Consider the following 18497-nt stretch of genomic DNA (forward strand, 5'->3'; position numbering starts at 1 on the left):
ATGTTCAATCTTTGTTTGTTGTTAACTCAATGTGAAAATTTTGCCGAGTTTTAAGCATCTTGTGGTCTAACGCATCATAGGAAAACATTAGTGTTGTATGTGGGGAAATGATAAAGCACACTTCCATCTTGGGATGACAATGAGTAGATTTTGGGTAGGGTAGGGTAGTACATATTTTCGGACTAAGGTTTCTAAAAAGTATCATAATCGTCCTCATACGCACGTGGGTACCAAGTTAAACATTTGTCCCAAACCCATTGTTTACCTAAGTGCCCGTACTCGTTACTCGCAATTTAGTAAACCAATGTGAGAGAGCTGTGAGAGAGTTGACTCGAGCATGAGAATCCAATGTGCTAGCTAGCTTACACAAGTTCCGGCCCAATCTTATTAAAAAACAACTTGCGGCCCAAAAAGAAAAACCTAATCAATATAAAAGGGAGTAGGAAGGTCGCGTTGAGAGAGAGAGAGAGAAGAGAGAGAAAGAGGAGAGAGAAAGGAGAGAGAGATGGATCCAGACGCGTTGGCAAAGGCATTTGTGGAGCACTACTACAGCACCTTCGACGGCAACCGTGCCGGACTGGCGAATCTCTACCAGGAAGGTTCCATGCTGACCTTCGAGGGTCAGAAGATCCAAGGCTCCACCAACATCGTCGCCAAGCTCACCTCCCTTCCCTTCCAGCAGTGCCTCCACTCCATCTCCACCGTTGACTGCCAGCCCTCCGGCGTCAACAACGGCATGCTCGTCTTCGTCAGCGGTAATCTCCAACTCGCCGGCGAGCAGCACGCCCTCAAGTTCAGCCAGGTCCCTTACCATTCACTCACTTTTTCAATTTTAAGGGTTTCTTCTTCTTTTCGATTATCGCCGTTGATTCATTGATTCATAACTAGTTGCTTGCTGCCTTTAATTGTTCGTAGTATATAGTAATAATCGTCGATGATGTTTGATCTTAGAATTGATTGACTGTTGTTTGAGAAAGCTAAATCCCTGGTTCTGAATACTGTGTTCAAGTTTCCTAGATGCTATTGAATTGAAGTACTCTTATTCATCATCTTGGCCAGAGGAAAATGCTTTGTATTCAATGCTGAAATTTGAATCTATATTGCAAATTGTGATTTGGTTTGTTTTTTCACTCAATATGAGAGGAGTGTTTTCTGTTTTTAAATTCCCTTAGCTGAATGAATACTCTCTTTAAACTGCTATGTATGAAGATTTTTGAAAATGATACTCACAAGCAGGAACTGGGTGTAAGTAAGTGGGGAGTGTTCTTTCCGAAATTCTAGGGGCCAAGTCCTCAGGGTTGTTAATAGCGCGCTATAGCGGCGCAATAGCGCTGTAGCGTAGCGCCCTGGGGGTTCACCGCTACTCCACTGTTCACCGTTATTTGCCGCTATTCTCGAAATAGCGTTTTTTGGGCTTGCCGCTACACTACGCTATCCGCCATTAACAACCCTGCTTGTCCTAACATCCAGAATCTGTATTCGAGTGAAGATGCCTGTTCTTTGTCTTTTTCATTCTCTTAGAAGCTTCTTTGTCTTTTAGTCTTTCCACTTTAAGTAGTTATTGAACTGTTCCTTGCATTATTGTTTTATTTAATAACTGGTTAATGATATAATGGTTCTACTCATTAAGTAGACGTCACGATCTCTCTTCAGCTTATGGCCCTTCATGCTAATTCGTAGCTACGTCAGCCTATCACAGCCTAGTGGTGAATGACTCCCATACTTTGGCTGATCAAGGTGCTAAATTACCTCGGCATGCACAAAGCCCTTCAAATCCTAAGCATTTTGCTTAGTGTACTTGTTTTTATGCTAGCCTTGGACATCATTTGACTCCTCCCACATTGAGTTACATGCTAAATAACTCAGGCATGTATACTATCCTCCAAGTTCTGAGAATTTTGCTTACTGGACTTGTTTTTATGCTAACCTCGGATATCATTCGACTCCTCTCACACCGAGTTAGATGCCATGTCACTCGACATGTACAGTCAGCTTTTGTAAGCCTTTATTGTTATGAAGGGAATAAAATTGAGATTTCTAGGAATGTGAAGGGTGTGTTTTGTTATACATCTGCACACACACTTCAGTATAGAAGTTAACGAAATTCTACTGATGGATTGACATGGAAGTTTGTTCATGACTTCATGTTGCATCAACTAGTGTTCAAAGACACAGTTAGGCTTCACGCTTGCTATAGTAGTACACTATATGGTCATAGTATTAGAAATATCAATGCTTTTACTGAGATGGTGATATAGCCATCAACTAGAGGTGTAATATTTCTTTTGTCAAAATGATGTTTCGTATAACCCTAAAGATAGTTCAGAATTAGATGGTTAACTGGTGAAATTATGGGATAGCCATTAACTTATACGAGTAATAGTATATTTTGCTTTTCCTGTGTTGATAGAAATATTCATTGTATTCTGGTGGGCTCTTACCTCTCTTTTTTCCCCTGCTCTGGTTTGTTCTTCCCTATATTTTTTTTACTAAACTTGTCTCTCTCTGTTTGCAGATGTTCCATTTGATACCAACACCGCAAGGAAGCTATTACGTATTGAATGATGTCTTCCGTCTGAATTATGCTTGAAGATAGACCATGGAATATATGATCTGAAAGGCCATAGAAGAAGTTTGCCTGTAACTGTTTCAGATTGGTCAATTAAAATTTGAAATTGAAAATGGTTTTTTTTGGTTGGTTGTGTTGAACGCTTAGTTGTGCCTGTTGACTGTTGTGTTTAGAATTTCCTATTGTGATTGGTCTGAAAATGCTGTCAAGTATCATTTGTCATTTGTCAAATATTACCGGGTCGCGGAGGTTTAAAACTTGAATATATTTCTGATGGAGATATGGAGCCCAAACATCTCTATCAAGTTTTACCTCTTAGCAAATTGGTTTATGCATCTTGTCTTCATGTTTTCTTTGCATTTGCTTGCCTAATGAAGGTTTGTTTTTGTCACCTAAGGCTAGCATGACTGAGCTTGCAGTCCACTTTTCTTCTTATGATATGCATCGATCATAGAGTTGATTTTGACTTTAAATTCAATTATAGCGCCTCCAAACATCTAATGAACCGAATTGCTTTTCTCTCGGTAGTTAAGTTTACACATTCTATCCTGGTCCTAATAAAAAAAAAGGTGATCACCATAGATTATTGTTGTTCAATAATTGTGGCTAAAATGGTGTTTAGAATTTTTAATGTAACTTTGGTAGCATTTCATCACAAATAATTATATCTTCACACCTCAAAAATGTGGTGAAGAGATGGAGGAAGAGAGAGATAGGAAGAAAGGAGAGAGAAAGTAAAGATGTGATAGATGATTTGATTGATAGAGAAAATAGAAATAGATAGAAATGAAGGTGAAAAAGAAGTGTAGAGGTATGTATATATCATAACTCTTCTGCAACTTTTGATGTCCCTTTTCTTAATGGTGGTGCTAGCTATAATCCAAGTGGTGGTTTTTGTCCCTATAAAAGGTTTGGCGATTGATGTCTAGCAAGCAAGAGCATTGCTTACGATTCATTACTAGTGATAAGAGCAACTCTTCTCTATAGATCCTCAAAATTCGCTAAAGCCAACAATGTTATTTCAACATATAATCTAATATAGTCTGGCATTTTCAGATGCCTTGTTCACCAAATAAAGAAGGTAGCTGCGATACGTTATTGAAGATATCACAAGTAAACTCAAGTAGGCAGAAACTCAAGCCATTCAATTTGAAGCCCGCCCTAACTCTCCGCCTTTAAGGTCATTTCATATTTTACAAAGTAACAATATCCAATTCCAATGCCACTGTCACTGTACAATCTAGACTCTCACAACCTAAATAGTTATTTTGTTATTACATGTAAGCATCTAGATACAAAGACGATTGAAATATTGACACCAGAAACTTGTCATTCAAAAGAGTGAAAATTAGTGTATGGCTAGCCTTGTTCCTATGGAAATTGATAAAAATCATCTTCCATATTGTACACATCCCCTAAAGAAGTTGATAATGATGTTTCTTCACTAGTACCCGCAAGTTCAGCCTGCAAAAGAATTGACAAGTTATGCTTAGTAGCATAAGAGAATGGCACTCTAAAGTCAAAATGGTTGATAACTCTGTATGATTTCAGAAGTCTAGCTTACCTAATCTCTGATATTATACGGAAGCCTCATGCAAAACAATATTTAATTACTTTTGTTTATTCGTTATTCAACAATTGAAACATTAGCAGATGTAAAGAGACATCAGCTACCTAGATTTGGATAAGATAGTCACTTTAAAGGTAACGTAAGTTACCATAAACGTTGATTGAGAAACTAATGGTTGTGATTCTGATCATAACTTGCACAAGCATAATAAACTATGCTGTTATTAAATCTCAACCGTTGATTTCTCGATTAACAGTTGTGATAACTGACTTAACATTCTAAAGTAGCTTCCTCACTAAAGAGGAGCCAAATCCCAACTATATATAAAGCAAACACTTGTCTTTGGTCACTTTTTAAGATTTACTAACCTTGGCTTGGCGATACTTCTCAAGCATGCGATGGTATTGCTGACGAGCATCTGGAGAGTCAACCATGGACAGAACCCGTGAAACAGCCTCTTCAATTTCTACATCTACTTTCTGTTTCCTGAAAATCTTAAGAATATCTTCATCTTCATCTTCATCTTCATTTTCATTAGTCTCCATCTCTTGTCGGAAGCCTCTTAAACCAACCCCTTTTCGCCGCCAACGTAGCACAACCTTGTCCAAGATTCCAACTGCCCATAGAACCTTGTAATGCTTCCTAACCTGGTAACCCCTCACATGAGCCTGCCCAAAGAATTAGAAACAGCTGAGGTTGACTGTTATTTTCTTTTAAAAGATTAAATTTATTCATTTCGCAGAGTATCTTGAAGTGCAATTTATGTAGGCAAACAAGAATACCATCCCATATAGCTTTAGGAATTCATGTTGTTCTGGTCAAAATGCAGTGTTAGTTAGCATCTATTACCTGTATCTTCACTACTTTTTGGCGCAGTGTTAAGAAATCCTTGCGACCTTTCCAACCCCGATACTTCTTCTGAATTGATAAGGCAGCTAAATTATGTTCACGTGAGTTCCGAAAGGCAAGTTTTGACAAAGCAGAAAGCTCTGGCATGTTACCAATGCTATCTGCGTCGATACCATATCCATCCATACCTGGAGCTGCTTCTCTTGCTCTCCGTTTTCTGAAAGAATGCGAGCGAAAAGCAGATTGTATCCGCGCAGCTGCCTGAGCTGCATTTCTGATAGCAGCCAAGGTATCTTTCAGTGAAGTCTGATCCTCAGTGGCGGTGATATTTTCGTTGGAGACACTACTAACGGTTAAATCGGCTTGAAGCTCAGCCGAACTTTTAGACAGTTCACTCTCTTCCATTGTAAGCGATTGCAGATGGCTTGTTAGAGCCACCTCTGAAAGATACCCTGCCAGACCCTTATGCCCATGGCTGGATGCAATTGATGCAGCAGTTTTGCCGGTTGGATCTTGTGCACTTGGATCTGTCACTGCTCCAGCAGATGCGCCAGAAGCTATAAGCAAAGCAACCATTTTTTCCCTGTATGGATTAACAAACGGTTAAGTGATGAAAATCCAAAGTACTTTAAAATGGAACTAACTTATAGAAAGGAGCCTAAAGAAGCAAGACTTCCATTAATTATTCCTGATATGACCACAAGTTCTCGCAGATGAATGGATGAACCAATTTCTTTAACAGAATATAAAACTAAGCATTTGCTTCGATTGATTAGGCATGATATACATGTTCAGACACCATGCCAAATAATTTCAGGTTTGAATATATGAAACACTTTCCATATCTTTTGGCTTTCATTTCAGTGCTTTATGCCTTCCAACAGGAGTTCAGATTATTTATTCTCCTTAGTACTCATTTCTGTTATTTTCCATCTATTTGTATTCCCCTCTCCCAAGATAAAAAGAATTATATACAGTTTTTTCCTATCATATTTTGCTTCTATAAATTTTTTAAGTAAGCATGCATTCCATATCTTCATCAGCTATGAGCCTTGTTTAGCAATATCAACATCTTTCACCAAAAATAAAAGCAAACTAACATCATATCAAGCAGTCTAGAGTTTTTTCTAGTACCTTCCGAAACGTGCAGCCCAATGAAGCGCAGTCCACCCATTGATGTCACGGAAATTGATATTCACACAGGAACTGAGAATAGGGCTCAAGGCCCACTCAAAACCCAACCCAGCAACCATGTGAATAATCCCCTGCTCTTTCTTGGACAAACAACAGCCTGTCTCTTCATCTACTTCCTGGGATTTGCAAGAAAGCCACAGTTGCAGCTTATCCTTTAGAAACTCTTCGAGAAGCCAATCGATAGTGCCGGATGAAGTTCCACTGCCGACTAGAAGAGCCTCTATAATATGGCTCCATGAATCATCATCAGCTTTCTGTTTCATGAGAGGAACTCCAGATTCTATATTATCATTCTTTACAGGTGAAGCAGAAAGGAGCATCTGCCCCAATCTAACTAGTAATAACAGTTCTTCTGGACTTCTTGCAGCTTCTGTTTTCAATGGAGTATAGTGGGTGAAACTATTGGTCGTGTTACGATACTCGAACTCTCTGACTTCACTGCAGGACTCCCGGTTTCCGGAAGTAACGCACAGAGTAACCTTTCCAGTGAGGTGAGATGGAGCTTCGCAACAGATTACACCGTCCTGAATGATCTCAACAGGAACTTCAATATCACCAAACATACAGGACCAGGTAGAAACCGAGGGTGGACAGAGAAAAGACCCAATAATGAAGACCTATGCATAGAACACGGGGTTTAGGAATGATACTGAGGTAGCATCAACAATATCATATCATTTTAAGATAAGAAATTTAAAAAAGAAAGAAAATATACAAGATGTAATTCCTAACTAGCCTTAAATGTCCAAAGCCACAACCATGAACAATATTTCAAGTTATTTATCTATAAATAGACTGCCACGTGAATAAACACTTTCATCATTAAGAAGATACCACTAACATATGCAAAGAGTAATAAATCACTGCATAGGCCATGAAAACTATTACCCTAGAAGAGCACATACCTTTGTAGTCTCAGAGGCAAAACCCCATTCTGGGGAGACTGCCTTAATAGAAAATTTCTGTTTTTGGGCAAGAGTTAAGCTTGAACCTGCATCCAGAGGTTCTCCTATTAGGCTTTGGTCAAACAATCCTGCATAGTAGTCAGAATTTGTTTCTTGTGCTTCTACGAAAGAAGAATATGGAGGAAGCTTGACTCCACCTACGCCTTGTGTCGATGAGAAAGCAGCTGGTAACATGGGGGGGGAGGGGGAGGCATCAGAGGTTGAAGAAACTCCAAAATAAGCCAGACAATTTGTTAAGTTAGAAAGGTGAAAGTAAATCATACAGTTTTGAGCACTGTCATTGTTGAAGTTCAGCCAGCGATAGTTTTCCTGGTAGACAACTGGTTCGCTTCTGGACGATGTTGAACTTTCATGCTTTAATTATCAAACATTTGCGGAAACACATGAAAAAATCATTTCATTATCTGAGCAAACATAATTTGAAAAATGATATAAATTTTATGAAATATGTTCTAGCATTACTTACATGTCTTGATGGTATGTATACATTTTTCTGTGGTAACCTGGCTTCAGATGAGGACCTGTATGTTTCCAGCATATCTGTGCAAGATAAAGCCTTTTCATTTCCATCAGGGTAACCGCGGTCTGGTAGTTCATGATGACATTCACCAATATCACCTATAAGAATATACACAAATTTTAGCTTTCTACATTCCTCTCTTTCCCAGTTGATGTTTAATTGTAAGAGGAGAAAACAAACTTCAAAGAACCTAATTTTACTTAAATTTAAAATATGAAAGAAAATAGGTTTTGAATGAATGAATTGCTAATTTATATGGAGAAACATTGAGCAGAACCAAAACCATAAAAACTTCATAAGTTAACCGTTTGCCGCTGATGCAGCACCCCCAAACACAAACTTTCTCTCAAACTTAATTCTATCAAACAAAATTGTACCGAACTTTTAAACAAACGGACCATAAGCATGTCATGCTCAGCATATTTTTTAAATAATATAACAACCTTTTCACTCAAACTTTGAGTTTTCTTGTCAGGCTTAGTCAGGTGCTAATGTTGTGTTCACATTAGTACATTGCTAGTCAGCCACATGCAGAGATTCAAGATTTGAAATTTTGAACATTTATCTTATTTTATTTGTCTACCATAAAAGAAGAAATATCATATATTGGATAACAACATAAGGAATTTTCCAATCAAACCTCTAAAGGCTTTCCTGAATTTTTATAAGTTTCTATCCAGATCACTTGAGTTTCAACTGGAGCAATGTCGAATGCAAGAAACCTAGCTGTGAGGAAGGGGTTTTCAACCAGTTTATTATTATTGTTGTTGTTGTTATCATCATCATCATTGGTTACTTGGGTAACAATAAGCATCCTACATGTCTTTCATTCACACGAAACAACCAGCAAATAACAACTGGGAAATTAGGCTTCCTCTAGAGAGATTTAACACAGAGGAAGCAAACAAAAGATCAAAGGATACTATTTCTGTGATGAACTTAATCTAAATTGTCATGCTATAAATTTAACTCAACAGTTGCATAAAACTAGCTGTGCAGATGAAGATGCCACGAGCATCAGTTAGAAAAGTAGAAGACTGGTGTCTATCAGTGAACATATGAAAGCACAATATACATAAAGGGGCCAGATATTTAACTAGTTTAAAGCATGTACCATTCTTATTACCTTGCCTTCCATTATATCCATTGTAAAATAGCCCCTGGCCATCTGGTCCAGACAAATTTGCAGATTTCTCTTGATGGTGCTGAGGGCTTGAATCATCTGCAGTTTCATGCTGATTGCCGAAGGAAGAAATTTCTTCAAATTTGTCATCATTCAAACTTAACTGCTGCTCTAGTCGGCGCAAAGTAATCTGAAGATCAGTTGAGGTTCCTGATTCTGTATCTGTTCCATCCAAGTGACCCACTTCATTGTTAACAACGAATATATCAGAGGTAACTTCTGCAGATCCAGGACTGAAGGAACTCTGATTAGGTTCATATGAATCATCAAGAATGGATGTTGACACTGGGTTCTGAGAAGAATATGAGCTAGGACTCTGACTAAGCGCAGAGGAGGAACCTGGTGACAATTGAGTACCAGGTGTAGAACTGGGACTTCCCTACAACATGTGAGTGCAAGAAACAAATATAATTCACAAGATTAAAGTATATTTTCTTCAATTGAGGTCTTAAGCTAACAGAACAAAAAGTGTGCATAAAAGCAACAGAATATTGCAAATCTTAGGAATATCACTGATTTTTTTCCTACATCAGTTGTCCTTATCTTGGAGAATTAGATAACGATGCTTCATAAGAAGATGGTTATCCGAGGGGCATCTGGTCTTAAAATGAGGATTTGGCAGGTGAGATGCAGGCATCTGCATGGGTAAAGTTCGGGTTGGCAGCAGAAATAAAGTTCACATTAAAGGTAGGGAATAGATTAATTTTCAAGAAGTTGAGATACTGCAATTTGCACCTGAACTGACTTCAATTCATAGTTGAATTGTTTTGCACAGTAATTATTAGTTGAATGTAGCTAACTTTGGAAGCATACAATGTAAATTTATGAGGGAAGTATGAAGAAGGGGAGAGAGAGAATAAGATTACAAAAAAAATAACAAAAATTACAATGTGTTTAGGGAATCATGTTTATGGTGAATAAGAGAAAAATCAATTTACCGAACTAAAAAAAAAAAAGAAATATAAACAGCTTATGGACTATTTCATGAGTCACTTACAAAAAGTAAGTATATCAGAATATGGAAAATGGTTGAAATTTCACAAAGTGGGAAAAGGAACTAAATTATTTCAGTTTCACGAGTGAACAGTGAAAACGGAGAAAGTGAGTAGAAAAAATGTAATCGGAAACAGGTTAGGACAGGGAACTATCATGCACAGAAGGACTGCTTTCCCCAGTTTTTCTGGAGAGACAATAATTAGAGACAAAAATCATGTTCTGGAGACTCACCTCACTAGTTTCTCTGTAATGCACAAGAACAATGTGATCATATGCCCTGTCATGAAACAATAGCATTAGTAAATATGAACAACTACCACAATAACATACAGATGAACATAGATCACAAACAGATGTGAAGGCTGATTGTGTTTCAAAGTCTAGATAATCTTGACGATTCATTTAACATCTAGTAACTTTTAGTATGTGCTTTTTCCAAAAATAACATATTTGTATGTTCGTTTTAAAGGGTAGAAGTAGAATTGTGGTGATAAGCTTAACAACAAGGGTAATAAGCAGTTAGCTAATAGTTTAAATTTACTCACGGATCCAACATCCAATAGCTCCGCCTCTGGAAAGTAGGGTTCTGTTCTCCATGTGCATAGTAACAATTTAAGGCTTCAACATTTCCAACCTAGTCATGCAGATTAGTATAAACATTCAGATTGAAAATGAAATCAATATATGGAATACCAGTGCAAAACAAATGTTGGCCTAAAGTGCAAATATAGCAAAGGATAATTGACGGACAAATGTTCATGATTTTTTCCAAAAGCATTTTGGGAACACTCTAATATGCTCAAATGGGTTAAGAAATACAATTGAAAATGAAAGTTCTAATGAGGTTTTGCTAATATTTTTGGATAATATCTTCTGTCAACACTCATCATGTTTGAGACATCTATCGAAGTTTTGGATATATATTTTTCTAAAAATTCAGTAGTGCTAACAATTTTTCTCCTCTTACATATAACACTTATGGACAGCATTTCCACAACTGCGACCCCCTCTAAACACTAGTTGCCAATAAATTTTCCAGTTTCATGGACAGCTAATAAAAATAACAACATAGACACTTGTCACGCACCTTCAGCCGTTCGTGTGCTTCTCCCACAGCTCTTCCATCTCTTTTCTTCCGCCAGGCATGACCATCTCTGCGGAAGAAACGCAGGACTCTTCTGTTAAACAGAAACAGTGATCCACCTGTTTAGAAGACCAGTTGATAATGTCAACAATCAGCCACTTCTAGTCATTCTCAAGAAACAAACAGGAACATCAACGTGTATCCATTTTTTATTTCCATCATCAATTGGATAAAGAGAATGAAGATGTTACTGGATGGCTTTTGCGGAGGCTCTTGAGAGAACTGGTACTTTTCATGATTCTGTAAAATGCACATCACCTCTGCAGGCTTCAGCCATCTCCTTTGAGCTTCTTGATACAGATCATTAATATCATATTCGTGACCTGCACCTACAACAATGAATAAGTCAAATAATTAAATTAGAAGCCTTCCTATCATTCTTACTTCCATTTGTTCTTTCCACCCTTTCTTATAATGGAATAAATCTCGAGACGGGGATAGTTGCAGAAAAGGGATTCATTCTTTTCTGCATTGATGAGAAGTTGAGAACTTCACAATATAAATAAAAACCAAACTTTTCTTCTCTTCACAGAATTATTCAAACGTTTTATATGACATGGAAGCAAAATGTGCTTGAGGCAGAAAAGTCATTGTAAATAAAGTCAAATTGCAACATGTATATCCACTATAAAGAATGTTAAAGAACTAAAATGCTTTACTGTGAAATCCAAAACCCAGAAAGTTCCTATTGAAAGCATCTATCTCAGATAAAAAGTACACAGAATCAAATGCACACAGACAAAGCCCTAAGTGATATAATTCACTTCAATAGCCCAATTCCAGAAATCAAACCAAGTCAAATTCAATTCACAGAATATCAAGATTTTCCAATTTAACAACAAAAAGAAAAAGGAACAACTGAAGACTTAGTATAATTGATTAAGAAAAAGAAGAATATTTACCAGGTGTCATGGTATTGAATCTGGGGGATGAAAAGCTAGAAGCAGAACTTGACAGGTTGCAGTGAAAGCATTTGCTGGTACAACTAGCTAGTGAAGTGAAAAATCAGACTCAGAAAGAATCTTGAAAGTTGAAGAATTGTTCAGAGAGAAGAAATGGCAAAAGCTGAAAGATGATACACACAGTTTGGAATTTTTAAGAATTGAGATTGATGTTGAGAATTTTAAGGTTTTATTTAAGCTTAAGGTTAACGTGCTTTTATTAAATTAAACTTTAACAACAACTTGAACACCACGACCAAAGACCAAGAGATTTTTTCTTCTTCTTTATCCAATTATAAAAAGACCATGAGGCTTGTAAGAAAAATTATTTTAGATTGCGTTCTTAATTGTCGGTTAGTTTTTATTTTTTTCCCTTTTTATTGACCAGACTGTAGTATAAAATGTCAACTTATTTCTTATTTCCATTATTCAATTATCTATGAATAGAAAATAAAATTGGTATTTATTTTGTATTTTAACATTTAAGAAAGGGTTGTGTATTTCTCGCAACAATTTATTTTTACAAGATTCGAATTAATGATGTTTAACTTATTTACCATTATACCAACACATTATTGGTGTCAAGCCAACATTTAATTCTAAATTAGAAGAATTTTATTAAGAAGAAAATGTTTATTTCAATTTATATTTTTAATGTAATTTTTTCAATAAAAAACTAGTTTATTAAAAATTGAGCGAGGAAATTTCGTCGCTATTCAACTCCAAATGGGAAGTTTCTGTGTTCTTGTTGGGCACTTGCCTACTTGGTGGTGAAAAGTAATTTACCAAAAATAGTTAATGAAGTGCAAGTTGGATAATAGCATATTAGCATATATAAAGAAGGATATCATGGTCAATCAAATTCAGCTAATCTAAGACCTGTTCTGTTCACCATGAAACGTAACAAGGGACAAAACTGTACTGGGTTCAAGCCAACCAGGTGAGGTGTTATACTTATATGTCGACAATGGGATAGCTGGCTTTTCAATTGATGTTGACTTCCATTTTCTCACCACACATGCAATTGCAACTTCCATTTTTTTTATGAGACTGCAAAGATATATTTCAAAGAGCTTCCTAAGAGCATCTCCAATGCAAATACAAGGTTCTTAATTCTTATTATTTTGGAGTTAAGAATTAAGAACTAAGAACTTTTACCATTGGAGGTGCTGACATGAACTCCTTAGTTCTTAAAAATAAGAACTCAGTTCTTATATAAGATGTTTTATTTTTTGAGTTCTTAGCTTAAAATATTAATTATTTCTCTCTCATCCAAATTACTTTATTACTTTATGAGTTTTGTTTTATTACTTTATGGAAAAAAAAAAAGTATAAATAATGTGGTTGATGGGACCAAATAAATAGTAGTAAGAACTAAGAACTAAGAACTCATGGTTGGAGTAAAATTACTTGAGAGTTGCTTAAACACATGTGGCAATACGGGCCTATATGAATAGTGCTAAGAACTAAGAAATAAGAACTAGCATTGGAGATGCTCTAACAGTTGATATGATGATATTTTTTCATCTTTATTTTGGATGGAGAATTCACATACTACTGAGACCAATTCTTATAGCGAAGGTACATATATTTTTAAAAAAATATAAAAAGATAATGATAGAATTAATCATATTATTTGGATAAAAATTAATAAGCTAGAAGCTAGAAGATACATCAAACAAACTTATTAAATTAGTTATAAGCTACTTAAATAAGATCAATTATCAAACACTATAAAAGAGCTTTAAACTTACCAAAATATATTTCTAAAGATGACTTATATGAATTTTAACTCACAACATTCTTTATTATGTAAACATTATCTAGAGAGTAAACTCTATTCTCCACCATGTCAAAATAACTTCTTTCATCCTAAGAAGAAAGTTTAGGTAAATGAAAAATTAAATTGTTTAGTTTTAAGCGGGCATATCATAGCTCGCTCCTCTATGGTGACTTTCAATTCCCTTCTATTGGGTAAATGTTTTCTTCCACAAAAGATGAGTTGTCTTTCATTTTAGGTGGATTTGCTACTTAAATAAATGAGTTTTCCCCTTTGTGTGTTTGTTTTCTCTTCTTCTTATCTCCTACTACCAAGTCTCTTGCTACCACCAACAACGACCATTGTTTTCTCTTCTCATGCTTATGTTGCTAGTTGTTTTGAAATCTTCAAAAGTCTTCATATTCTCTTAATCTTATCATAGCTACCAGATTGATCCATATTAGTGTCGTTTGAAGCCACAATTTAATTTGGGCTTCCTTGACAACCACACAATTTACTACGTCGGCAGAGTTATATGAGTTGTTAAAATGGTATCACTGATTAAAAAAAAAGAAGATAAAATTTCTCTCCATCCAAAAATAAATTGATTTCTCTATTAATTTTTGGGCTTTAGGGGTTTTGTATAGTTTTTAGGATTATGCATCAAGTTTGAGTTTGATGTATGTTTACTTGAATGAACATGCATGCTCTTATTTTCTTACGTATATGCACTCCATATCGCTAACTCCTCTCATATGATTTAAGTGTCGTTGGATAATCCTTTGGCAAAGCGGACATATCATATTATTGATATCAACCAAAGCTCCAAAACTAAACAGAACATTTAGTTAATACAGACTTCGAAGAACCAAAGAACCAAACCCAAAACAGTTAAGTGGAGAGTACACACTTGGATCCTATTAACCTGACTTGCATTTACATTTATCTGACTTAGTAGCATCTATACCAGTTGAAATGTAGAATAATTGAATTAATGTAGTTCCATATAGGCAACACATCCATCTGAAAAGAACACAAAGCCCAAACCATGAGTGCCTCTAATTAATTTAGTCCCTTGCTTCCAAACCACACAATCGGTGCAGCCAATTGCAATTAGCAAGTTATTCTTAACCCCAAACCCATGTCCAGTACCAAAAGCATCGATCACATGCACTTACAGGACGTAGCTTAATCCCCGAAGCCTCTTCTATGTTTGTCCCCTGATACTAATTTTACATATATATATATACAATGCCTCTCTTCATCAGAATCATCCAAAACAAACTACAGAATTGTCTGTTCCACCACTTTCTCTAAACACAAGCACACGACATTAATTTCAATTGCAGTACACATTGGAAAACATGGCGGACTGGGGTCCAATTTTCGTGTCCTATGTTCTGTTTGTGCTGTTAACGCCGGGCCTGCTGTTTCAGTTACCGGGGCGGTCGAGGCGCGTGGAGTTTGGGAACTTTCAGACCAGTGGTGCTTCCATAGTCATTCACTCCCTCCTCTACTTTGGTTTCATATGTGTCTTCTTGCTTGCTCTTAAGGTCCACTTGTACCTCGGCTAGAAAAATTGGGAGATAAATATGTCAATTTTTATGTTGTAATGGAATTCAATTTACTGTTTCATGTTTTTGTTTCGTTTGCTTCAGCTGCAAGCCTGCGAGCTTAATTTTAAGTTCATTCTTCTGCTTTGTTCTGTTCTTATTGAGTGTGATGACCATGGGGGTTCATGTCGTTGTATTCTTTTGTTCTTGCAATTGAGTTTGATTGATTTTACCTTTGAATGAATTATAGTACTTGATTTTATTCACTTAAATTTGCATCTCAAATGGTATCCGTTATATCTCAAATGTTGTGCATGAACAAGCTTCACGCTTTTAGAATGTCATCGCGAACAATGTATTGTAAAACATCCAAACAAAACAATACAAAAACATATTTTTATTTATCTAACTAGATTTGACCTTATAACCCTAGTTGCATTAAGCCTTACTACGATGTCAAAAATGTCGTGTACTCAAATCGTCCTTCCGAACGCATCCTATGACACAAATCACAAGTGAGGAATTTAATGTAAATACATTTAAAAATAAATATTTTGACGGGAAATGAGTGTGTATGCCTTGTCTAAGTGGGGTTAGTGTTTGACGAACAATTTCAACTTTACGGCTAAGTCATTGACATTATGTATTAACCGTTTATGGTTAAATCTAGAGGTCATCATTTATTCTTATTAATCTCGCTTGAAATAACCATTCTCATATGGTACATCGTCTATAACTAACTATCAATATTATTTAAGATCTAACCATTCTCATAAGAAAGTAACCGCTAAAAGTAGGAAGAAGAAGGACTTAGGCGATGAGCTTTTGCCTGTGTTAAAGGGGAAGAATGGACTAGCTGATGTTTTTGCATCGTTAAAGGTGTCAAATCATTCGTCCTTAGTTGCGGATTCTACTAGCGGATATTTTGCTAGAGCTAAGAAGGCGTAGTTACTTGGAAAAGTCGTAGGCCTTGTATATCTTAGGTGCTATTCGCAGATTGGAGGAAAAACTTACGACGATATTTTCTTCTTAGTGTCTTTGTGGTGTTGTTTTGCGTTTTTGTTTCCTAGCTCGCTGGTTCTCTCTTTTTGTGCAGCCTTATAGATTTTTTTGTTGGATCTTGAGGATATGTTTGTTTTCTTGTGGGCTTTTGTTTTTTCTGCTCTTTAAACTATTTGTGTCCCTATTGACAAAAAAACTATTTGTGCCCCTCTTTTTTGGTTAGATTTATCTCTCCTTCCCTTTGAGTCTTTGAGATATGCTACCCGACTTTTCTAGTAAAATATAATCATTTTACTGTAAAAGAAACTAATTATCAATATATATAGTGAGGCATATTTTTCAGTGAGTACCTTATTTCATCACCTGACATTTTTTATTTATAAATCTTAATTAAGAGAAACATGACTAAACCTCCAATAGGCTTCTTTTATAAATGTTTGCATACGCAAAATGTATGCCAATTTCAGATTGTCAAGAGCATATTTATATTTTTTTTAACTTCACAATTAATGGTAGCAAAAAACAGTCACTAGTTACATGCATCAGTTGCGTTGCGTCCGATGAGTGAATCTCCAACAATTATTCATCTTTTCTTAAAATATTAGTGATTCCAAATTTCCAATTAGGTAAAGCAGCTCCATAAGCTTTTCCCCTTGAAAATGAAAGGCAATTTCAATATCTAGATTCAGGATACGCTTGGCACATTACGGTCTCGTTAGATCACAAGGCACCCCACCGAATATATGACACACACAAACACTTACAATCTATACTTTTTATGTGTTCTTTCAATTAATTAGTAGATTGCTTCTTTTTTCTACTTGTAATTTATTCCTTGCTTCTGTTACCCTCAATCAATTTCCTCAGACCTACATTAGAATCATCCTCCTTTAGTTTCCTATATAACAAGCTTACATAGATCGATTGAGCCACACATCAATTATTGAACACAACTTGTTATCACTATCAGGGTGTACTAGCTAGCAATCTACTACTATTTTTATTTATTTGTTTGAGACAATTAAGGTTTGATGGCGGCAGATTGGGGTCCGGTGGTGATCTCGGTGGTGTTGTTTGTACTACTGAGCCCAGGGCTGCTGTTTCAGCTGCCGGGGAGGGGCAAGGTGGTGGCGTTTGGGAGCATGCAAACTAGTGGGCTTTCTATCTTGGTCCACACCATCATCTTCTTTGGACTCATCACCATCTTTCTACTTGCAGTTGGGGTGCATATCTACTCAGGATAATTATTCATGATCACCTCCTTTGACATGTACCACTATTTATTGTTGTGTTCCATCCTTGTTGTGGTGTTTTCGTTTTTAATTTTTGTTATTTTCATTTAAATTACTTGTGATGTACTTTTATGAAGCAATTGAGGATCGGTCATGAGCTTCTTTTCTCATGGCATACTAGTTTGTGCTTCTCTTTCCTCATATAGTATCATTGGATCAGTTCTCTATTCTCATAATTAAGTTTCTCAACATATTAATTTTAGTTTGACAATTCATTGTAGGAATATATTTTCAACAATAGAATTAGTATTGTGGATTGAGCTAATAATGCACCAGTAATTTTCTATTCTAGATCACCATTTTTAAGAGTTTATTGGTGAAGATACCTCATGCCCAATCACACTTGTGATCTTGGTTGGGCTTATTTTTTCCAAATATAATTAATGTTCTCTTAAAATCATAAAAGTAAAAGTTAAATAAAAACAAAAAATCTCAAAATAGTGACAAAATCCAGAACTCAAGCCTCCATTGTCTCCCTCAACCAAACCTCATATTTGGACCATATTTGATACCTGTTATGCGGATTACAAAGATAGGGACTGGTGTGTAAGTTGTGTTATAATTTTTTTTTAAAACCAAGCCGTGACATTCTTTTTTTTCTAACATCAAGCAAGTTGTGCTTTTATTCTTGCATATTGCAATTATTTCTTTTTAAATCTCCCTGTTTTTTGCATATTGTATTGTATTTGACCCAAAAAAATTCTTGCATATTGATTTCATTTGTTGGACCAGACCAATCAACAAAGTTTGTATCTCCGGTTGAAAAGCTTCAATGGAGCTTTCAGTTGACGTTTATGCCCACTTTTGAAAGTAAATTAAAAGTTATTTTAATTCTTTTGTTTTTGAAAGTCAAGTTATTTTAATTCAAATCAAACACATATATAAACAATAATAATTGTGTTTGGACCCAAGTTAATTTACTTTGAAGAACTTTCTCACAGGTTTTACACTTATATTTAT

The 18497-nt window shown here is 35.9% G+C and overlaps 3 protein-coding genes across 5 annotated transcripts; 2 read left to right on the top strand and 1 right to left on the bottom strand.

The window, feature by feature from the left end:
• Positions 1-448: 448 nt before the first annotated feature.
• LOC130714528 (nuclear transport factor 2B-like) lies at positions 449-2960 on the top strand. Its single transcript, XM_057564436.1, has 2 exons — positions 449-802; positions 2516-2960. Exons 1-2 carry the CDS (start codon positions 506-508, stop codon positions 2588-2590), a joined length of 372 nt encoding a protein of 123 aa, XP_057420419.1. The 5' UTR covers positions 449-505; the 3' UTR covers positions 2591-2960.
• Positions 2961-3683: 723 nt separating this feature from the next.
• On the bottom strand, positions 3684-12122 carry LOC130714526 (calmodulin-binding transcription activator 4). 3 transcript variants are annotated; one of them, XM_057564432.1, is made up of 13 exons: positions 11893-12122; positions 11182-11313; positions 10934-11049; positions 10392-10480; positions 10078-10123; positions 8782-9229; positions 7614-7765; positions 7411-7501; positions 7088-7311; positions 6123-6799; positions 4989-5571; positions 4508-4807; positions 3684-4033 (listed from the first exon to the last, which is right to left on the bottom strand). In XM_057564432.1, exons 1-13 carry the CDS (start codon positions 11900-11902, stop codon positions 3941-3943), a joined length of 2961 nt encoding a protein of 986 aa, XP_057420415.1. In that variant the 5' UTR covers positions 11903-12122; the 3' UTR covers positions 3684-3940. The 3 variants fall into 3 exon arrangements, with proteins under 3 accessions (XP_057420415.1, XP_057420414.1, XP_057420416.1); XM_057564431.1 differs by having other exon boundaries at positions 11182-11319; XM_057564433.1 differs by having other exon boundaries at positions 8794-9229; positions 11182-11319; positions 11893-12121.
• Positions 12123-14976: 2854 nt separating this feature from the next.
• On the top strand, positions 14977-17713 carry LOC130713356 (uncharacterized). The gene is made up of 2 exons (XM_057563127.1): positions 14977-15259; positions 17269-17713. Exons 1-2 carry the CDS (start codon positions 15055-15057, stop codon positions 17487-17489), a joined length of 426 nt encoding a protein of 141 aa, XP_057419110.1. The 5' UTR covers positions 14977-15054; the 3' UTR covers positions 17490-17713.
• The last annotated feature ends 784 nt before the right edge of the window (positions 17714-18497 follow it).

Source organism: Lotus japonicus, chromosome 4, assembly GCF_012489685.1.
Source record: "Lotus japonicus ecotype B-129 chromosome 4, LjGifu_v1.2".
Classification (NCBI taxonomy): Eukaryota; Viridiplantae; Streptophyta; class Magnoliopsida; order Fabales; family Fabaceae; genus Lotus; species Lotus japonicus.